Source organism: Rhinatrema bivittatum, chromosome 1, assembly GCF_901001135.1.
Source record: "Rhinatrema bivittatum chromosome 1, aRhiBiv1.1, whole genome shotgun sequence".
Taxonomy (NCBI): Eukaryota; Metazoa; Chordata; class Amphibia; order Gymnophiona; family Rhinatrematidae; genus Rhinatrema; species Rhinatrema bivittatum.
In genome coordinates this window covers 189404534-189428738 of record NC_042615.1, presented here as the reverse complement: position 1 = coordinate 189428738, position 24205 = coordinate 189404534, and the positions used below count along the sequence as shown (strand labels likewise).

At 41.5% G+C, this 24205-nt stretch overlaps 1 protein-coding gene across 1 annotated transcript in view; it reads right to left on the bottom strand.

The window, feature by feature from the left end:
- Positions 1-509: 509 nt before the first annotated feature.
- KCNIP4 (potassium voltage-gated channel interacting protein 4) overlaps positions 510-24205 on the bottom strand; it is a 203014-nt gene continuing 179318 nt past the window's right edge. The window contains exons 4-7 of the mRNA XM_029590312.1: positions 15385-15492; positions 8769-8873; positions 8289-8351; positions 510-557 (exon numbers count right to left, since the gene is read on the bottom strand). Of these exons, the coding sequence (XP_029446172.1) occupies positions 510-557; positions 8289-8351; positions 8769-8873; positions 15385-15492 (324 nt within the window). The remainder of the gene's footprint in view (positions 558-8288; positions 8352-8768; positions 8874-15384; positions 15493-24205) is intronic.

Here is a 24205-nt window from a genome sequence, read left to right as displayed (position 1 = left end):
GATTTAAGTATTTTATGCATCTACCCAAAAGTGCTAAAGACAGAGTGAGGAGAAGGTCAGATGGACACTATTTACTATAATGGAGTCCCTGTTTTCCCTTCTGGAGGTTACTACCTGCAGTAAGTGCAACTCTACTTATATGGTGAGCTAGAATTTCTAAGTAACTATCTTTCTGAATATATTGAGGTTTCAATAAAAAATGTTGGCAGGGCCTTTGAAGAAAATGTCACAGACTCAATTGGCAGGGTCAGCAAAAGAGGCTTTAGATTTCCAAAGACCTATGCAGCAGTACTAAGGGAACTATACTATGGGAGCAGGAAGAGGGACTCTTCCATGTGAATAACCATGCTTTTGGGCTGGCTTTCTAATTAAACAAAGCTTAATTGCATATTATAGGAGTCAGTGTAAAGTCGATCCATCTCCTTATGACAAAGGTGGTAAATCCAGCTTTCAGTAGTTTTGTAGAATAACTGAAATTGTTCATTAAATTGTAAAGCTAACTCAATGTGTTAAATCACATTTTCAAACAGTTGCATGGAGCGCATGATGTTTTCATCCTGTGAAAAAAACAAAGCAAAACAAATACAAAAGTTTAGTTAGAAATTCTGCAATAAAAAAAGTTACATATTTACAACAAAGTCTGAATTTAACACCCAGAATTTAGTTTTAAAGGCATTCCATCTGAACATTATACACAGTTTCTGAAGTAAGTTTCAAATTCAGATGGAGTCCATTTCAAATAGAGTCCTTTAGAACCTTAGCTCTCCGATTCAGAGAAACACCAAAACCTCAGTTAGTCATCTGTTAGGGTAAGAAACCATTCAAATTTCTAACCAAAAATGACAAAAAAAACCCCCCCAACCCCTTTGGACAGCATCTCAGTTTCTTAGACATAGTTGATGAGCCGAAAATAAAATTGAATTAACAAAGGAAAGTTTCCTTTTATTTGAAATCTCCCCTGTTTAAAGATACACATAGCTAGAATAACATCAGATAGAAACAATAGAAAAAGAGAAAGGAAAATAATGTTCTTGAACCATTTTTTAAAAAAATATTTTCTGTGCCCAATATTCAGAGTTATCATCATGGCTATGCTGGTGAATATCTCTGTATTAGCGCTACATAGCCGGATAAGTTAATTGGATAACTTATCCAGATATAACTTAACTGGATAAATCCAAATATTGACATTTATCCAGATAAGTTATCTGGCTAAGAAGTGCCGGCCCATTGCCTGCTCACTGCATATCCGGCTATTACTTAAGCCAGATAAGAGGCAGCTGTTGAACACTGCTGGATGTTCAATGACTATCATATTGGCCTCTCTACTGTTTCCATTATTTTTTTTCAAACATAAGGCACAATGGAATTTTTTAAAATAAAGTCCTTGAATCACATAAGAAATTTTGTGATCTTCATGCCTTTTTCCACACAGGTAGGCTATCTTAACTGAATCAACAAAGTCCATATTTCAACTGGAAATGGAAATAAAGTCCAGATGGATAGCTTTAGGATGCAGCTCTCTTTACACCTGTTACATTCGCAGGTCCGCAGGCTATTCCCACAGACTGCTGCTCTCACCTCCCGGCTGGCCGACACAATGACCCCGAACATGGCAGCACACCACCAACATACGAGGCAGGACACTGCTGACAAACCCCTGCATGGTGCACCCCCTTACATTTAAAGGGACTGAGGCGGGAAATCACCTGTAGCCCTTCTTGATGATGTTAGCGGCAGAGCAGGGCCTCAGCAACAGGCCTCCCTGCTCCAGCAGTAGTGCATGTTGCTCCAGTGTCCTGCCTCTTGTTCCAGCATTCCTGTCTTCAGCCCACTGTCCTTGTCTTCAGTTCTTCAGCCCAGTGTCCTTGTCTTCAGTTCTTCAGCTCAGAGTCTTTGCCTTCTCATCTTCAGTTCTTCAGCATCTCCCTAATTGCCCGTCTGTTCTTCTCATCTTCCTTCCCTCCCTATCCGTCCCACCATTCCCTTTGGACGGATAACTGGTATTGACCTCAGCTTGCTTCTGGAAATGCTTGACCTTTGCCTGCCACTGACCACTGCCTGACCTTGGTTATGCTAGTCCTCTGACTGTCCCTGACTCCTGCCTGCCACCGGATATGCTGATCTTCACCTAACCCAACCCAGTCAACTCAACGGATCTTTCCACCAACAGCAGATGCCCCCATCTAAGACCTGCCGGCCCTGGCACCCAAAACCTCAGCTCGAGGGGAGCATGGGCTGGTAAAAACAAAGCTCCAGCTGGACCTCTGCTTTGTCCGTGACTGCCTGCCAATGGTGGAGACCTGCAGGACTCTTCCCTGTAGACTGCATCAACTCTTTTGCCCTAAGGGTCCATGAATGCAACAACACTATCCATCCAGCAACAGACTCCTCTTTGATCTTCAGTAGTCATACAGATTTCAGGGCTCTGGATCACAGAACAAGACACTCCTTGGACGGTGATTCTTGACCAGCACTACTCTGAATAAAATTTCAGAGGATAACAGCACTTGCAAAAAATCTTAAAACTTAAACAAAATAAAGGACAAAAAATAGAGACATAGAGAAATCCTTGGGTATAGTCCCTTTGTATGGAAGTCCTTTGCAAAAGAATCAAGATCTAACTATTTAATCCTCCAATAGCCATGATGCTCTCCTACATCATATAATATCCTCTCCTTGATGATTTATATAACATATTACCCATGTTACTGTTATAGATGCTCCCTATATCAAACATTATCTATTGTTGTTATTATTATTTTTGTTTTTATCCATGTTACTGTTATTATCTATGTTACTGTTCCAGATGTTCCCTGTATCAAACAAAAGGAAAGGCTTGACTTCCTGCACCATTAAGTTGTATGTAAACCGATGTGATATGCAAATCGAACACTGGTATATAAAAACAAATAGAACACACTGGAAATTGAAATAATTTAATCAGAACACAGTTCAGCTCACAGATCATTGTACTTGTGCAATTCTTCAGAGGTTACACCATTTTGGGCTATGCTGTTCAGAGTCAGAAACAGAAAATCAGCTGGAAAATGTGGAGCAGCATTACTACAGAAAACTCCATTCTCGGTACCTATGCACATTCTTTGTTTATTGTTTTAGTACAGCAGCTTAGCACAAACCTGTATCATGGAGGTCTCCCCAAATCCAGAAAGGCCATATAGCAGCAGATAGAACAGCTTATCTTTTCTAAAGAACAACTGCATTGGATTCAGAATTAGGGGTGTGCATTCGTTTGCAACGTATTGGTAATCCGCAACATATATGCCATATTTGTTGTATTCGTGGGGGTCGCGAAACGTATGGCGAACCCCCACGAATACAATGTATCACTAACGAATAAACCCCCACCCTCCTGACCCTCCCAAGACTTGCCAAAAGTCCCTGGTGGTCCAGTGAGGATCCTGGAGCGATTTCCTGCACTCGGGCTGTCGGCTGCTGGTATTCAAAATGGCGCCGATAGCCTTTGCCCTTACTATGAAACAGGGGCTACTGGTGCCATTGGTCAGCCCCTGTCACATGGTAGGAGCACAAGATGGCGCTGGCCATCCATTGCTCCTACCATGTGACAGGGGCCGACTAATGGCACTGGTAGCCCCTGACACATAGTAAGGGCAAAGACTATCGGCGCCTTTTGAATATCAGCAGCCGACGACCCAAGTGCAGGAGATCGCTCCAGGAACCCCGCTGGACCACCAGGGACTTTTGGCAAGTCTTGGGGGGGTCAGGAGGGTGGGGGGGGGGGTTGTAGTTAATTAAATTTAAAGGGTTGGGATGGGTTTTTTTGGGGAAAGGAATACATATGTAAGTAATGAACAGATCGGGGTCCCCTGAGAACGAATGCAACGGATTTGTGTCCCGACGAATACGAATACTGAATGGGACGAATCCGTCCCTGCTGCACATCCCTATTCAGAATGTCCTGATGGGAAATCAGGCCATTCAGTGTCTGAGGTTGATATTTATCAATTCAAGACAGATTTTTCCTCTGTAGGGGCTATTTGCATGTGAAGATCCTACTGATCGCACAGGTGGAGCCCTTCCTGAGGCACAGCTGGTTGGGAAAATTTTCTTATAGCTTCCCCTGCTCCACAGACATGGAGGAATTGCTCAAGGTTGGATTGTATTCATTCTGCTCTTGGCAGAGCTCACTCCCCAATATGAAACCTGCTATGGATGGAGCGAATGTTTTCTCATGGCTTTTCTTTATTTCCTCATGTCTTGGCATCCAATTTACCACCAACTGCTAAGGCATTTAGTAGTCCATGGGGTAAGGCCATGGACTGCCATGCTTACTTCCAGTCTCAAAGATAATGGGTGAACACTGATGCCGGGGAAGGCCTTTTGGAGGATGCATAGCCATCCGCTGCATTCATCCTGCCTCTGCTTCCAGCGATGCTGCTTCGGCACACTGTGCTGTCCCTAGGCATGAGTGCACAACATTGTGGCAGATTTAAAGGGACCACAGCGGGAAAAGCTCCATGGCCCTTGCTGATGATGTCACTGATGCTGCCTTATAAACGGGCAACTCTTCCACAGCAAGACCTCTCGGAAATAGGTCAACTACCTTTGGTTGAGTAACTTTCTTCAACATGTTTCTGGTCTTCGTTCCTACATTCCTGGTCTTTTATCTTGGCACTCTCTGGTCTTCATTCCTGAGTTCTTCGTCTTTGACCTGTGGTCAGTCTTCTCTTCTTCAGCTTCTTCTCCTGCCTGCCTGTGCTGTTCCTCACCTCCCTGCCCACCTATCCATCCCATCTTCCCTCGGATGGATCACTGGTTCTGACATCGGCTTGCTTGATTTTTGACTATGACTGAACTGTACCAACCACTGATCACTGCTGATTCTCAACTATGATTGAATCATGTCTGCCACTGACCACTGCCTGATTCTCGTCTATTACTGAACTCCACCTGTCAGTGACCACTGCCTGATCTTAGACCAAGCCTGAATGCTGCCTGCTCTGACTGCTGTCTGTCTTTGACTATGCCACTGCTTCGCCTGCCCCAGCCCTTGGCCTGTGACTCAACCATCTCAATAGATCTCCACCCCGTCAACAGAAGCCCGTGCCTGTCCTGCTGGCCCCAGCACCCAAGGACTCAACCTAAGGGGAACAAGAGCTGGTATAGGTGAAGCTCAAGTTAGGCCTCTGCCACAATCAGTTCCACCAGCTGACAGTGGAGACCTGCAGGGCTCCTCCCTGCAGGTTGTGCCAACTCTACCTTGGTCCAACAGTTCATGCCCGCAACAACTGCCTCTCAGCTGACATTATCTGTCTGCTCCAGCCTGAATCACCACATTCTCTTCTCCTTACAGGCATACTCAATGCACCAACTCTAGAACTTGAAACCAGCCCCATTTACCTTTAGCCATGGTTTTAATGGATCCTGCTGCCTTGCCCCCACACAGTAGTGCTTGCCGCAGGTCCTATCAGAAATCTACCTTCTTGGCAGGCATGTACCTGCAACATACTGGCCTTCACTCTTGTCTGATGTGCTCCTCACTCGTGGGCCTCAACAGGGAAATACTTCTGGAGGCAGTGGTAGCTCAGGCTGCAATTCATGCCCAGTGGTGGCAGACTGCTCCAGTACTGTTCCAGCTTCAGCTGACTTGGGGTGGGGGAAGGCTTCAAACCCAGTCCTACTCACATGGACTCCTCAAGGTGTATGATGATGACTGCAGCAGAAGACTCCTGCACAGCCATATCATCTACCTCCGGACTAGGATAAACTTCCAAGTCTTGTAGCTTGTCTTCTTTTTTGCCACAGAGCACATCTTGTTGCACATCTCAGGGATTCCGACCTGCAGTCCTTCGCAGATCCTCTTCCAACCCATATTCCAGTGAATCACTCAGCTCCTCCTGTGCGAAGATGCTGACCCCTTCTGATAAGTGTTCATGGGCTTATCCTCTTCAGCCCTGCCCCCTAGGGCACACACAGTGGCTATTTCGACCCATTCAAGTCAATGGGAGGAAAACATGCAAATTTTCACAAAATTTCTTTGATCCCCTTTGGGTCCCTGTTGTTTGGATGCCTTAATGTGACCTGAATCTGGTAAGTGGGTTACAAACCTCTCCCTGGTTAGACTTCTTACTGGAATGTGGTTGAGCAGGTGGTATAATAGACCTGGACCAGATTGAAAACCCATACAACAGGGTTGACAAAACCCCATCTATGACTGAAATTCCTCTTCAGGAGTAACAAGCTAGAAAAACCTTTGTTAGAATTCTCTCCTCCTTTACCTCTCTTGGGCCGTACCCTTGGTGGAAACCATTCAGTCGATACAAAGGATGGTGATTCCAATGAGTCAGTTATTCACATAAGTAAACAGAAGTTAACAAAGTCCACAGTCCACAGGCTTTTCAGTGTAGAAAACATTAGCAGCAATTCATAGCAGCAGCCAGACTTCTCCACCATCTCATTAAGAACATAAGAATTGTCATGCAGGGTCAGACTAAGTTCCATAGAGCTCAACATCCTGTCTCTGACAGTAGCCAAGCCAGATCACAAGTACCTGGAAGATCCCATAAAGTAGATCTGTTATTCATGCCCAGGAATATCAATAGCTTTCTTTACTAGTCACCTTGATCATGCCCTCTGGCAACAGATTCCACAGCTGAGTGAAAAAGTTCTTTCTACAGTTTGTTTTGACTCTGCTGGTTGTTAATTTCATGGAATGTCATCTTGTTTAAATATTATTTATTTATTGGTTCCACCACACTCATGATTTAATAAACTTCTTTCATATCCCATCTCAGCCATCTCTTTTCCAAGCTGAAGAGCCCTAACCTAATAGCCTTTCTTCATAGCCTAATAGCCTCTATCATTGCTGTCGCCCTTCTCTGCACCTTTTCTAGTTCTGCTGTATCTTTCCTGAGATGGAACAACCAGAACGGTACACAATACTCTAGGTAGTCACACCATGGCGCGATACAAGACAATATGGTATTTTCCATTTTAATCTCCATTTCTTTATGGATCATTCCTAAGATTATATTTGCTTTTTGAACTGTGGCCAAAAAGTCACAACGTAAATTCAATGTAATATTCACAAAGACTCCAAGGACCTTTTCCTGAGTAGTGACTCCCAGTTCAGAATTCAGCATCGTGTACCTGTGGATGGGATTATTTTTCTGTATGTGCAGCACTTTACATTTTTCCACATTAAATGTCATCTGCCATTCAGTTGCCCAGTCTCCTAGTCTCACAAGGTCCTTCTGCAGTTCCTCGCAATCTGCTTCTGTTTTAACAACTTTGAATAATTTTGTATCATCTTCAAATTTGATCACCTCACTCGTTGTTGTCTTTTCCAGATCATTTATGAATATGTTAAACAGCACAGGTCCCGATACCAAACCCTGTGGTCCTCCATTTGGAAAACTGACCATTTAGTCCTACTCTGTTTCTGGCCTTTTAATCAGCTTCCAATCCACAAAAGAACACTGCCTCCTATTCTATGACTTTATAGTTTCCTAAGGAGTCTATCATGGGGTACTTTGTCAAATGCCTTCTGAAAATCCAAATACACTGTATCAACCAGTTCATTTTTATCTATCTGCATGTTTATTATTAGCCAAGCAAAATCTTCTGAAGACCAATATTCAGAGAACAGATGAGTCTTGGTATTTGGTTAGGCTGCAGTCCTCACGCTAACAAGCTTAAGCCCTTTCTTTTCCTGCATTTCCAGTAACATTTCAGAAAAATCAGTTAGTCCTTTCTTGGTAATGTCTGGTGAAAATTCCTTAAGAGATTTCTCAGAAAGTAGTCTGCATAGTTCTCCTAGGACCTTGTGGCTGGAATAGCCTAGGTGATGAATTAGAATTTTCCAAACTAAAAGCACACAGGTGCTGACTCTTCAGTGTCCTCCTTCCATCTCTCTAAAACAGTGTTTGTCCTCTATATGTTTTTCCATGCAAACCAGTCTAATACTAAAAGGCACAGATATGTTTTTGCAAGGCAGGGAATCCAAATTGTTTAGGAACATTTGATATTACTGCACGAGTGCTACAACAGTCAAATACCATAATTATATTTGATGGAAATGGTTTCATTTTGAATGATTTATGTTAAAGTTTCTACAGTATAATTGCTTAAATTTCCAATATTGTTAATTTATGTTTCTAATTTGTAAAAGAAAAACTGAATAAATAAATAAAAATTTAAAACAAACAAACAAAAAAAAACCAACTAAAATCCGTTACTCATTCCATAGTCTCTTCACCATTAAGCTAGGTAGTTGTCAACCCCATCACATTTTAATAGGAACTCACTTTTTGGCAGCTTTCAATGAATTCATCTATAGTAACTACCCCATCATTATTTTTGTCCATTTTCTGCATAGAAAAAGAAAAAGAGGTTAAATTTTATCTTCAGTTCTTTTTTTAAAGATATGTATACATTTTAGTAACTATTTATTTACATTTCATATATTCTGTAATTTCCAAATTAATTGTTCAACTTGGATTATATAAAGACATGTACAACTCACGTAAACAAATACATCATCATAAACACAATTGCATACATAAGTGGTTATACCATACTATATTGACAAGCTTCTAAATTAGGTATATGCCTGGGCAAAACCAAAGACTTTTCATCATTTTCTAAACATCAAGTAACATCCTCTCTAATTGCATTTGATAGGGCTTTCTAAGACATAGATCCTATGAAAGAAAGGGCTCTGGAACAAGTTTCCTGTAATTTGTTTTGCTGTTTTATAATCAAATATCTGTAATACAAGAGCTTACCTGGAAAAATGTTTCCACGTGTTGTCTAGGCGTGTCCTCTCTGAGAACAGGATAAGTACATTTTCCCATCATATCATATATAGCCTTCATTATATCAAGCATTTCCTAGAAAGAGAGAAAAAGGCTTTTTAAGATTCCATCAAGTAGTTCTGTAAAGTCTTATGCAAGGACCTAAAAAACAACAACATCTTTCGTAAAGCCTTAGACAAGGACCTCAGCCAATGAGAACAAATTATCTCAGTGACTGAGAATAATTTATATTTGAGTACTAAGAGATTTGGCAGGAAAGCAAACTATGTCATCATCAGCTATGCACAGTTTATTTTATAATAGGAATTTATTTAAAACTTTTTATATACCGTTATAACAAATAAATTTGAACAAAACGGTTTACAATTATTTCAAAATAAAAATAAAATAAAACTAATAAAAATATGAAATTAAAATAACTAAAACTTCAGATAGTGATAAAAAGTAAAAATAAAATAGTAAAGTCAGAATAAAAATACATTGGTATCAATCAATATAATATAAAAACTTTGCATATTTTAATTAATCTTTACTTTACTTTACTAAAAAGGAATATGATAGTCCTTTGTTAAAAATAACTCAAATAGATGACATAAGACCAAAGTTGATCTCATTGATTAGTAAATACAGTATTTCATTTATTAAACAAACAAACAAAAAAAACAGGTACAGGGCTGGCATTTTGTGGTTTATTGTATTTGAGGCACAATTAACAATGTTTAGTTCCTTGTTTTTGACCGACAATCATTGATAATGGTTAAACACCTGATTTTGTTTTATTTATTGATTTCATATTTACGCATAATAAGGTCTACATAATTTTATCAGTTACATGAGCAATTGGTCAGAACACAACAAAGGTTGCTTCAGGAACTCCTGAGGCAATTGAAGGAGGCACAGAAACTTGATAGCAGGGAAGGGAAAGAAATGAGTAATGCATTTGGGGACAGCAGCATCTGACAAAGTTATGCACAAACAGGCCGATACAGAAAAGCAGACAATACTGCTTTTCTGTACATCCTCCGACTTAATATCGTGGCAATATTAAGTTGGAGGAACCAAAAGATTAATAAAAAAATTTTTTAAAAAGTGTCCGCGGTCAGGTTAGGAAAAGGGATGTTCAATTAACAAGCATCCATTTTTCTAACCCACTGACAGCCAACTCTCCTGGGCTCCTGCTGCCAAGGAAGTGCTAGGGGCATGCAATTGTCCTTAACGCCTCCTTTTAGTGCGATTCCTCATTTAAATATTGTATTGAGTACCCAGGAGAAGTGGCTGGGCACGTGTTAGGAAAGCGGGCGCTCAACATTGAGCGCCTGTTTTCCGCGCAACTTTAGTATATCAGCCTGAAAGTTTGGTTTAGGAAAATCCAAGACCTGTGGAATCCTAATGGCAGAGGTTAGCTTGGACATTGCTGATATTACATTGTTAAATAAGAGCCTTGTCGGAGGTATAACCATACCAAGCTATACACTGTTCAGGAAAAGCAAGGTAGGCGAGAAAGGAGGAGGCTCTCAAATACCAGGACAATTTCCTGGTTTGCTATCTTTATTTCATATCCATTGTGCCTGTATTCTGACTAGAATGAAAATACCTGAGAGAAACAAAACATAGGGTGAGGATTTTATTTATATACTTTGCAGTTGTTGGTGTCTTTTTTTTTTTTGGATGGGGGCGGCAGATTTCCTTTTTAGAGGACAAGTCGCAAAAGCCACATAAAATAATGCATTGGGCATTAAAAGTGGTTTTAATGATTAGATCAGTACATGGCAGCATAAATATGCACATGTGCAGATGAGTTATGCACAGCTGGTGTGTTACAAATGTGCAGTGTCGTCAGCGTGCGTGTCATATTGTTGTAGGTGCTTTCAATGTGCATATATTTGCACACATGCACACTACTACAAGTCCTGTTTTTTGGATGATGCCCCCATCAGGAACTCATAATAACATCACATGCAAAGTCCATTCATCGTCTGTCCTGAGAGGAGGCAGCTGGACAAGGAGTGAAGGTTGCTCAAAGGTTGAGAGAGTTAAAGTAGATTTCTTTTTGTGACATTTGAGTGTGTGTTGTGTTTGACCTTTCTTGTTTCCTTGTATTTTACCCTTCCTCTTGCCTTTCATTTCTTCTTGTGTGTGAGTGCATGCATGGAAGAGCTTGGGCTTTGTTGTTCTTTGAGGGCCCTTGACTGGTCGGTCTTTCTTATAGATTCAACCCCAACCTTTCACTTTGTGTCCTAGATAAAGGGGCACCGAGTGTAGCTCATTCCCAAGCAGGGGGAATACTTTACCTCAAGGGCCTTCAAGTGCAATTTCTGTAACCCACAAAACAGTCTTGACACAGAAAAACTGAGTTCCAAATAGTCTTTACTTCAAATAAATGTCGTCAATGGTAACAGTTTAGCATACAGTACATTTATGAGGTGAAGAATCTGTACACGCCATTTACACAACCATAGAACTCAGTCAATAAGGATTTCTTAATCCCACTATAGCAGTGGCATTTACTGATTCTGATTAAGGGAATTCCTTTTACCCCCTTCAGAAGCCATTGCACCTGAACACCGTTTCTCCAGTGCTCTCATGCTGCAGCATTGCAGGCAAGTCTCCTCTCCTTTCATTTAATGCCTTTTTAGCACAGTTCTTCTCCGCTCATGGTGTAAGACCTTTCTGGCAGCTGGTCACACTGACTTGACAAGTCAGTTTACACTTCTTCACTTTCAACATCACAGCAGACTGCTGCAGGGGTTCCAGATCCCTTCTGGACACCCTAACTGAAACTCTTACTTCATCCAAAGTCAGCATCCTTTACTCTTCTCGGTAGGCAAAAGCTTTCTCCCAACCTACTTGGAAATCTGTTACTCTAAAATACTCTATGGAGGTAAACTTCTACTCTTCTCCCCCCTGAATCCTCCCCAAGACCACTTGAGACAGACTCCTCTATCCTCCATGGGAGAGATCCTGCTCCTTCCTCTGCCCTAGAGGAAAACTGCTAGAAACGTCTAGTGTCCTTAATGAATTCCTTTACATTCAATCGGGCCTCTCTCTATTCCTTACAGGAACAATCCATTTTGGCATACTCAGAAAATGTTGTTTTTAGAAATGAAATATACCATCTAACTCCGAAGTTGGCCCTTGTACTAAGGAAATCTTTATTAATGGAGAATCTAGAGAGTCCCTAAATAGAATCTTAAAGAGAGGGGAGAGAGTGTGCATGAGTCAGAAGAGACTGGAGTGTATGAGTTTCTGGGTGAAGGTGGGCATAACTGGTTATGCTAAGAGGTTGAGTGGAGAGAGAACAGTAAGGTGGATGAGTGGAAGAGGAGTGAGCAGAGGAGTCAGAAGGAAAATGAATGGAGGAAGGGAAGGAATAGTGATGGTAGTGGGAACAGTAAGGAGAATGAATGTGAGAGAACTGGTAGGAGGAGAAGGAGAGGCTTGGGAGAAGAAGGAAGGAGAGACTGAGGTGTCGAGAAGAGGTCACAAGAGGATCTGGGAGAACATGAGTGAAAATTAAGAAGAGGGAGGGGACAAGAGAGGGAACACAAGACAGGGAAAGAGGGAATCCTCCTAGCTTACCCCATGGCACTAATAGCACAACAGGAACTAGGCCTACCTACCACCCCCTCCCCCCCCAAGCCTCCATGCGACTAAAGTGCAGTCAGTGCTTCATGGAGGAAGAAATTGTCCTGATACTGGAGATGGTGTTAGAAAAATATGACATTGTATATGTTAAGGAGTCTACCAAAAAGTCAAATGCTGGCAAACAGAAGATTTGGAAATCAGTAGCAGCAGAGAATCAGTGCCCTATTTTATCTACTGGACCCAAGTAACACCTGATCATCATTAGTGCCTGAGGGCCTATAACAGGGATAGGCGACTTTAGTCCTCAAGTGCTGCAAGCCGTTTGGGTTTTCAGGCTGCGTACACTGCATATTTGTGAGATGTATTCCCATACAATGCCTCCACTGAATGCAAATGCATCTCATGCATATTCATGGTAGATATCCTGAAAACTCGACCAGATTGCAGCACTTGAGGACTGGATTTGCCTATGCATGGCCTAGAAGGATTGTTCTGGCATTTGACACCACCTCAGACATGCCTGAGGAGATAGCAGGTACAATTTATTCAAATGTACGACACATGGCAACTCTTTCTGGAAGAGGTTTACCACCCACTGAGAGCAGATCCTTGCTTTACCATATTTGGCCTCGGGGAAATGTGTGCAAAATAAAGCAAGGGTTGAAAAATGAGGGTGGGTGTGTTGGGTGGTCTGGGAAGTGTTTTGTGGTGGGGTAATGTCAGAATTGGGTTGGCTACAGTCTCTAGTCTATCTTTTGCTATTAGGACCCACAGTGTATATTGATAAATATAGCAGGGATCCGAGTATATGTTCCAATGATGCACCTGTTCCTTTTCTTGCTTGTGTAGGTTTGAGTAATGGTTTGGAAACCTCTGGCCCAGGTTCGCTGGCCACCATGGCAACAAGTGTCTGCAGCTGCCATTTTCACCCCTCTGAAATGTCTGTGGGATACAGGAAGAGGCACAGGCTATATATATCCATACTGCTGCAAGAACAGATATTCAGTGACCCTGACGTGGAGGAGATGATACCGGCAGGGCAGCCAGCAGTAGAATAGTAGCAGGCTGAACCCACAAGCACTATACCACAGGTCTTCTCCAATCCAGATCTTCATCTGCCATCTCTTTTCAGAGAATGCCAGCCTAATTTCATCAGATCTGCTCAGCTACTCAGAATTCTTGAAAGGCTAGAAAGAGAAAACTTCAATTTTGGTTAATTCTGCCTTTGACTACATTTTTCAGTTTATAGTGATTTTGCATTTTTATAAATTATAAGCAATTATTTACAAATTGTAATGTATCTGAAAAATATAAACCCCTCTGTTTTTCTTTGGGTGTGGATTTTCATTTAATTATTCAGCTTTAAATATGCAGACAATTCACCCTCCAATCCTGGGATCGTAAAGAATAGTCGGGGTGGTTTAGGCAGGCTTATGAGATGTCAGCAAGGAGCTTCGACTCCATTACAATGATATTTATTTATCACTTTGATAAGAGTGCATAGAACCTCTAAAGGGTCCCCGTCTCCCCCCCTGCAATTCAGAGACCTCATCAGTGCTTCCATGGACAGAGGGAGTGACACTCATCAGGCTCCTTAGGCTGTAAATACCTTTGTTCGGCAACGTGCCTTGCTGGAACCAGTGCCAACTTGGCTGACAGAATCAAGGTAGAACAAGGGGTAGGGGAAGAATGTTGTTGGGAATAAACCTCCTATGGTCCCTCCAAAACAAAACTAACAAATTCTATAGGCTGCAGACTGGTATAAATTACCTGAACTGTTAGGGCATTTGATCCTCTCTGTGGCACCTGACAACCATGAGGTGGGACTCTTTGGCAGAGTTGCTGCCTGCCAAGGAGTTTGGCCTGGTCATCAGGCTGCTACATCCATGACTGTCTTAGCATTTCTGTCCACTGTTGTCCAGTATGTCTTTTCTATACAGCTTTCCCCTGAAAAAAAACCCAAAAACAGTCCCCAACCCAGTGAGAGGCTGTGGATTGTGTTTTGTACATTATTTTTGTTATCGGTGTCTTCCTGCACATCCTGATGCTAATTTGTCTTCACTGTGTGATATGTGCCTGCTTTACTGGCTTCCAATAAAAAGTCCTATTTTACTTAAGATATCCGGTGTTAAATTAGGTCATCCTTACCGAGTGCCTGCATGGCCTCCTCTTCCCAGCTGCATGGCCACCCTGTCCTGCTTCTGTACTTTTCCTCCTCTTCTCCTTGGCAGCGGTGCCTTCTCTCTCTCTCCACATCTTTTGGGTCATCCTTCTGGCATCTGATTGCTCCTCCTCCAAGTCCCAGAAGACTTTCTTGTGTGTAAAAAAAAAAAAAAAATGCTGGCAGAAACCTTCCCCCTTTCGCAGCAGCCCCAAACCTTCTTTACTCTGGGCAGCTGAGTGGGAAAAGGTGATATTCCTCTGCCAACATGAGCTCAAAGATGGAAAAACCACCGTGAGAACCACAAACATGAGCTCAAAGATGTTAAAACCACCGTGTTTGAGTAGGAGTCATGCATTATTATGCTCTTTATTGATTACCAAGTAATGTTTTAATTGTGCATGCTGCCTCATATGCATAATTTCTAGCTAAAATCTTTTTTTTTTTGCATACTTGTAAAACACAGATTTTACACACTGGAAGCACAGTGTACAGTGCATATTTACTGCATTGTGTAACACTAAACATCAACATCATTTAGTGAATAGAACCATTAATGTAATTGATTACAATTACTACTTTTTCCTATTCATTTATAAATTGCTCAGAATAACTAAACAGAAAAGAATAAAATTATCCACAATTATGATGCCATTCCATCTTGTTAACACTGCTTTGTGAGTGAATGAAGCCTCTACCAGGAAGAAAATATCATGGATGCTGCAAAAGCAAAGAGGATTTAAAGAAGTATTGCACAGTTTGGGTAATGGGGCTTAAAAGATCAATATGAGCTGCACAAATTTAAGAATAATTTGCCATGTGCTTTTCAAATATCCTTACCTCTTTAGTTATGTACCCATCTTTATTGATATCATACAAATTAAAGGCCCAATTGAGTTTTTCCTGTATTGTCCCGCGAAGTAAAATTGAGAGACCCATAACAAAATCCTGAAAAGAAAAATAAGTCTTAGTGAAGGCTATGGTCAGGTTTAAGATCAAGGCAATTGAAATGATAGAAGGCAATGCAGTAAATTCACAGATTTCATGTTAGACTGCGTACTGATGGCTAATAATGGATGGGCATTTTTAAGTTTTCAGCTTCATGGAGCTGCAGGAGTCTTCGATGTATCCAAAGCTATTCACCATTTCTTGGTAGCTGGCATGCTATAGATTTCTTTTACTTTACCATATTGGGATATAGGAATGATGGCCAATGTGGGAGTGATTTTGCAACAGCCTGCATATATTTCAAATCAAATACATGCATAAGTTATACCAATTGTCAAAGGGAATGTACACACATACTTTCCCTTTCAAAATTATTTCATCAAAGCTACCTACATATAATTGCACCTGGAAATATCAAAGCAGTTTACACAACGAAAAAATACATAGTAACGCAGCATAATACAATATCAGCAACTAGAAATTATATAACAATTCATAAAAGTCAAAAACATAAAAATAATAATGTACTAAAAATACTATACCTAACTTAAAAAAGACAAAAAGAATCAAAACTAAGCCCTAATTATCTAAGGATGAAAAGATTACCTAAGTGGCCAAGTCTTTACCCCTTTTTGAAGTCTTAGATAATTCTACTCCTAAGTTCTAAGTGCAATGAATTGCAAAGTCTCAAGTCTTATTATTTAGGAACAGCAAGTAAATCCAATTGGAAGGAACAAAGTGTTTACAATGGTTTATAAGGAACAAGCATGTCAGACAGGTACAGTATTTGGGACAGCTCCTGTGTAGACACCTAAACACATTAGTTAGAATTTTGAATTTTACTCCAAATGGGGAGCCAGTGAAGCCCCAGAAGTGGGGTCACATGATCATACTTTTTTGTTCTAGAGTTTGTGATTCATTGTCAGTGCTTGTACTTGACTCTTGTTTGTGAGCGTTAGCCTGCTTTGTCTTCGCAGTGTATCCAGGGCTGCTGTACTGAGGTATCTCTATTGGGAGCTACAGGGAATGCTTGCACAATTTTGAAATAGAGATCCAACAGGGCAGGAGTAACTGGGAATCACTCATTATCCTTAGATGTGCGGATGAGGTAAATGGTTGGCAGGGACCATGGGAGTCTGGAGTGGGTGCTCTGTGAGGATGCTTTGGTGCTGGAGGCCATTTCAAAATGAAAAGAAAAATTAAATTTCATTTGTATGTGTTTCCTTTCATTTTCAAAATGAAATAAAATGGGACTTACCCAGGGCCACAAAGGGGAAAAAGTCTCCCTGTCCAGTGAAAATATGATTTTGGATCCTGGCTTACTACTTTGCCTGCTTGGCAACTTTCTTAAGAATCCCAGTAATCCGAGACCACACTACCAGGTAGGGATGTGAATCGTTTTACGACGATTAAAATTATCGTCCGATAATTTTAATATCGTCTTAAACCGTTATGAAACACAATACAATAGAGATTCTAACGATTTATCGTTATAAATCGTTAGAATCGTGAGCCGGCACACTAAAACCCGCTAAAACCCACCCCTGACCCTTTAAATTAAATCCCCCACCCTCCCGAACCCCCCCCAAATAACTTAAATTACCTGGTGGTCCAGCGGCGGTCCGGAACGGGCTCCTGCTATTGAATCTTGTTGTCTTCAGCCGGCGCCATTTTCCAAAATGGCGCCGAAAAATGGCGGCGGCCATAGACCAACAGGATTCGACGGCAGGAGGTCCTTCCGGACCCCCGCTGGACTTTTGGCAAGTCTTGTGGGGGTCAGGAGGCCCCCCCCAAGCTGGCCAAAAGTTCCTGGAGGTCCAGCGGGGGTCAGGGAGCGATTTCCCGCCGCAAATCGTTTTCCGTACGGAAAATGGCGCCGGCAGGAGATCGACTGCAGGAGGTCGTTCAGCGAGGGTTCCGGCGCCTCGCTGAACGACCTCCTGCAGTCGATCTCCTGCCGCGCCATTTTCCGTACGGAAAACGATTCGCGGCGGGAAATCGCTCCCTGACCCCCCCGCTGGACCTCCAGGAACTTTTGGCCAGCTTGGGGGGGGCCTCCTGACCCCCACAAGACTTGCCAAAAGTCCAGCGGGGGTCCGGAAGGACCTCCTGCCGTCGAATCCTGTTGGTCTATGGCCGCCGCCATTTTTCGGCGCCATTTTGGAAAATGGCGCCGGCTGAAGACAACAAGATTCAATAGCAGGAGCCCGTTCCGGACCGCTGCCGTTCCGGACCGCCGCTGGACCACCAGGTAATTTAAGTTATTTGGGGGGGGGTTCGGGAGGGTGGGGGATTTAATTTAAAGGGTCGGGGGTGGGTTTAGCGGGTTGGTTAACGATTTTAGCGGGTTTTAACGATTTTAACGATTTATCACGATATTTTACCCCCCCCAAACGGCAACAATACGATTCCCTCCCCCTCCCAGCCGAAATCGATCATTAAGACGATCGAGGACACGATTCACATCTCTACTACCAGGCAAGGCTACTAACATTATTTTCATTGTCAATGGTTTCAGGGTTTTCAGTTGTGAGATTATAATTTGGGACTTACAACTGTCTTGGGTGGTGAGTTGAGCTCTCCATGCTGTCTTAGACACTTTGCATGGGCAAAGTTACGATCATCAGGGGGAGGCCCCAACCTTTTCGCTTGAGTGAGCCCTTCAGTTTAGGAATTCTCCCTCCCTTCTCTCTGTCAAGAGACTTTCTAGTGTTCAAAACGTTTTATTAAAGCATTTTGAGAGCAATACAAAATATTGCAATATAACAAAAGGAACAAATGAACATTTACAATAAAGTGATTCCATGAATACAAGCTAGGGTCAAGAAACAAAAATTATTTAGAGGAATAATCTTTCAATGAATCCCAAATCTTATACGTTTTAATGAAGGTTTATTTGCATTGTACAGCCATAAATTTGTATTTGGAATGTCAAGTTCATTTCTATATATTAATGTCTGCAAAAAATGCCTTATCACAGGGTTAGACAAGGGATAACATGGTTGCAGGTACCAAAATAATAACTAGGGTTACAAATGGGCATGATAAAATGACCCTAGGGAGCTGAGGAGGTCCTGGTAGGCTTAAGGAGCAGGGCAATAAGGAGCCAGCAGCAGGTGGCCTACCTCTGCCATCAGCCCCTTGAGGGCAGTCTGAATGTTGGTCTTATTCTGGTACAGGCCACTCCAAAGTTGCATCCACAGGCCCAGGGAAGCTGAACTCTGCTAAAGGAACAAGCACTCCTCCTACTGACGCAAACTCGTAGGCAACAGGTAGCTCCAGTGTATGCCTGGTCAGAGGTGGAAAAACATATTAGCCTTCTTCCTCCAAAAGGTCCTCATGTCCTGGAGCAAAATGGAAGGTGGCCCTCGAAGGGGGTGGGGGGGAAACCAAAGAGGGGAAAAGTGGTGGAGGCTGGTCACCAGTGAGCAGTGGCCCGGGCTCCAGCCCTGCTATTGCCTGTAATGGGTATGGTGGAGCAAGCTTCAGCCCTGCTACTGGCCTTGGTGAAGGCAGTGGGGGTGGGCTCCTGCCCTGCTGCTGTTGATGGTAGTTCAGGGTCCAACCCTTCTTCTGGTAGTGATGAGGATGGTAGGCGGGGATGGGCTCTTGCTTGGCTGTTGCTGCTGGAAATGGGCCTGAAGCAGGTACTGAAGGAACTTGCTCCTTTTCCTCCTCCTCTCCTCCTCCGAGCTGGTGATATCTGTGAAAGATAAATATGTAGGGGTTAATTAAGCAGGTAGCATGAAAGGCAGTTTCCGCAAAGTGCGAGGTGGATCTAGGGCAAAACCTGTGGCAAGGGGATGTCAAGAAGGCAGTAGTGTAACTGTTTATTTTGCAAGCCTGTACATGAGTGGTACAAGAACATAACATAAGAAGTTGCCAACTGGATCACACTGAGGGTCCATCAAGCCCAGCATCCTGTTTCCAACAGTGGCCAATCCAGGGCACAAGTACCTGGCAAGTTCCCAAACATTAAATAGATCCCATGCTACTCATGCCAGTAAAAAGCAGTGGCTATTCCCTAACTCAACTTGACTAATAGTTTGACTAATGAGCTTCTCTTCCAGGAACTTATCCAAACCTTTTTTAAGCCCAGCTACACTAACTGCCTTAACTGCATCCTCTGGCAATGAATTCCAAAGCTTAATTTTGCGTTGAGTGAAAAAGAATTTTCTCAGATTTGTTTTAAATATACTACTTACTAACTTCATGGAGTGCCCCCTAGTCCTTGTATTATCTGAAAGAGTAAATAACCGATTCTCATTTACCCATTCTAGTCCTCTCAAGATTTTGTAGACCTTCATCATATCCCCCCTGCAAAACAAACAGCCCCAACCTCGTTAGCCTTTTCTCATAGGGGAATCATATTATCCCCTTTATCATTTTGGTTGCCCTTCTCTATATCTTCTCCAGTGCAGTCCCACTATGGAGCGAAACAGTGGATTATGACATTCTCTGTTTTATTCACCATTCTCTTCCTAATAATTCCTAACATTCTGTTTGCTTTTTTAACCACTGCAGCACACTGAGCTGACAATTTCAATGTGTTATCCACTATGGTGCCTAGATCTTTTTCCTGGGTGGTAATGCCTAACATGAAGCCTAACATCGTGTGACTACAGCATCACCTTGCACTTTTCCACATTAAATTCATCTGCCATTTGGACACCTATCCTCCAGACTCACAAGGTCGTCCTCCAATTTATCACTATCTGTTTATGATTTAACTACTCTGAATAATTTTGTGTCATCTGCAAATTTGATGAGCTCACTCATCGTTTCCCTTTCCAGATCAATTATATTAAAAAGCACCGGTGCAAGTACAGATCCCTGAAGCACTCTACTGTTTACCTCTCTCCACTAAGAAAATTGACCATTTAATCCTTCTGTCTGCTTCCTGTCTTTTAAGCAGTTTGCAATCCCCAAAAGTACATTGCTTCCTATCCTATGACTTTGGTGCCACTATCTAGTGTCCACAGTCTTTCTAAGTACCTTGCCATTCTTTTACCTTCTGTTTATTTCTTCCCACAATGGCAAATGAAAAATGAATCATCTTAAAAAACACTTTTTTTTTTTTTTTTTTTTTTAGTTTTGAAACTAAAGAAATTAATTGGGTCCTCAGGAACTGAATTGTGAAATGAAACAAATGTTTTTCTGCTATATATGCCAACTAACTGGATCTTGATTTTCAGGACAGGTGGATTCAGTCTTGGTTTTACCCCAGTGCATGCATAGACTTATGCGTTCTGGTGTGTTTCTTAAGAAAAGCCGTGCAGTAACCCAAGACTGAACCAACTTGTCCCAAAAATCTGAATTTTAACTATGATATCAGATAAAATAAAGGCAAGAAATCAAAGTTTCTTGCACCTGCCCTCTAGAAACATATTCAGATCTATTTAAAACTCAACTTTATTACTAGCCTTGGCAGCAAATTCCATAAGAACAAAAGAACTGCCATACTGGGTCATATTATCTGTCCATCCAGCCCAGTATCCTGTTTTTTTTTTTTTGTTTTGTTTTTTTAAATTCTTTATTTATCAATTTTTAAGATATACAAGCATACAACTTGATACAGAAATTTAGGTGGAAACAATAGACAATTATACAATTATAGTATTCAAATATTAACATTTTTCATTCAATCTAAATATGTCTATGTTTACACCTCTATACTAGTCCTCTATAATGGGGGGAAAAAGAGTAAAGAAATTTTAACAAGGCATATTCTTAATTCACAACTAAGACAAGGAAATACCAGACAATAAAGGTAGGGGGGTGTAGAGATAGGGCTGGGGGGTGGGTTAGGTAGGGGAAGGGATTGGAAGGTGGGGGAAGGCAGAAGGAAAGTTCCCGCCGTGGATGTTCTGATTTCGGAGCAGCCTCGGAGGGAACGGGCAGCGCGTGCAGGGTTCGGCATGCGCAAGGTGCACATTTGTACATCCCCTTGCATGCGCCAACCCTGGATTTTATAAGATACGTGCAGTTATACGCGTGTATCTTATAAAAATCCGGCGTACTTTTGTTTGTGCTGGTGCGCGAACAAAGTACGCACTCGCGCTTTTCTATAAAATGTACCCCTATATCTTTTTTGAGATGTAGTGACCTGAGCTACACATAGTATTCTAGGTGTGGTTACACCATGGAGCATAATTATATACTTCATTTTATTCTCCAATCCCTTTCTAATAATTCCTAACATTCTGTATGCCTTTTTGACTGCTGCTACAAACTACGCCGAGGATTTCAATGCATTGTTCACAATAATGCCTAGCTCAGTGTTTCTCAACCCAGTCCTCAGGGCACAACTAACCAGTCAGGTTGCCAGGATATAAACAATGAATATGCATGAGATATGCATACAATGGAAGGTGCATGCAAATCTATCTCATGCATATTCATTGTGGATATCCTGAAAACGTGACTGGGTGTGTCCTGAGGACTGGGTTGAGAATTACTCGCCTAGATCTTTTTCCTGGGTGATAATTCCTATTATGGAATCTAAAATCATGTAATTACAGTTTGGATTATTTTTCCCTGTGTGCATCATATTACACTTCTCTATGTTAAATTTCATCTGCCATTTGGAAGCTCAGTCTCCCAGTCACAAAGTCCTTCTGAAATTTCTCACAATTCACTTGTGATTTTAACAATTTGGAATAATTTAGTGTCATCTGCAAATGTGATCCCCTAACTTGTTGTTCCCTTTTCCAGATCACTTAAAATATGTTAAAAGCACTGGTTCCAGTACAGATCTCTGGGGTACTTCACTGTATACCTTTTTCCATTGAGAAAACTGATCATTCAGTCCTACCTTCTGTTTCCTATCTTTTAACCAGTTCGTGATTTCCAATGGGATATTGCCTCCTATCCCATAACTTTATAATTTTCTTAGAATTCAAATGCCTTCTGAAAATCTAGATTACACTACATCCACCGGTTCACTATTATCCACATGTTTAGTAATCCTTTCAAAAAATGCGGCATAATGGTGAAGCAAGACTTCCCTTGGGTAAATCCATATTGGATCTGCCCCATTAAACAATGTCTATCTATGTGTTCAATAATTTTGTTCTTTAGAATAGTTTCTATGATTTTCCCCAGCAATGACATCAGGCTCACTGGTCTATAGTTTCCCTGATCACCCCTGGGGGCCTTTTTAAAGATTGGCATTACATTGTCCATAATTTAATTATGCATTGACTGAAAAAAATGCATTCTAAAATTTGCTTTAAATCTTCTAATAGTTTTGTAGAGTGTCCCCTAGCCATAGTACTATTGGAATAAGTAAATAACCATTTGCTATCGAGCTATTCAACACCACTATGGTTTTGTAAACTTCTATCATAACCTCTTTCATTGTCAAGGCTTTCTTCAAAAGAGAGCTATTCCATCCTCTTAAGCATTTATATTGTGCTTCTTTGCATCTTTTCTAGTTTTGCTTGAGATATGTACTCAAGTTGTGGTCACACCATAGATCAGGGGTCAGGAACCTTTTTGGCTGAGAGAGCCATAAACGCCACATATTTTAAAATGTAATTCCATGAGAGCCATACAATATGTTTAAAACTAAATACAAGTAAATGTGTGCATTTTATGTAAGATCACACTTTTAAAGTACAATAAGTCTCTGAAAATATTACACCAGGCCTTAAGACACCAATACATCTCCTATTAGGAAACGGACCAAGTCAGGCTGCTATAGAGTCCTACACAGAAACTACACGCCAGCAGAAAACCTCACCTGAATCACGTGCTGTCCCTCACCTAACATAGAATAAAGAGACCAAAACGCATAACAAGAAGCATGCAGACAAAAACTGAATTGGAAACTGCAACAAGCCAGAGTCTCTGTATGCAGTGTAACAAAGGAAAAAAGAAACATCACACATCCTTATAAAACAAATCAAGAAATATAAAATCATCAGCAGTAAAACTGTAACTAACAAAAAGAACATATTTCAAAACAGCTGATGAGTGGAATATCCAATAAATAAAAACTCATATAAAACATTTCCAGATACCAACAAAATATTTCAAATAGCAGACACAAAGATCCAGTAATGAAAAATAATAAGGATACAAAAATTTTTTTGCTCTGCATACCTGGGAACGTTTGATATCCAGGTGTCCTGAGATTGTTCTGAATTAGCAGGAGGTGGGGGTGGTTTGCTTGGAACTTTCTCCTCTCTCAGTCACATACCAGCGCTCTCTCTCACACTGGCTCTCAATGACACACCTATACACACATGCTCTCAGTCACTCACATATACAAATGTTTTTTCTCTCTCACTTATATAGGCTCTTAATTACACATTTACACACATGCTGTCTATCTTTTCACGCTTACACACACACAGGCTTTCAATCACATAAATACATGCTGTCTTTTTCTCTCACACACAGACTCTCATTCACATGCTTACAAACATGTCCTCTCTTTCTCTCATTTACACACAGGCTCTCAATCACATACTCACATGCTCCCTCACCTAAATCAGCTCTCAATCACACACATACACACATGGTCTCTCTCTCTCATTTAAACACAGGCTCTCAATCACATACTCACATGCTCCCTCACCTAAATCAGCTCTCAATCACACATACACACATGGTCTCTCTCTCTCATTTAAACACAGGCTCTCAATCACATACTCACATGCTCCCTCACCTAAATCAGCTCTCAATCACACAGACACACATGGTCTCT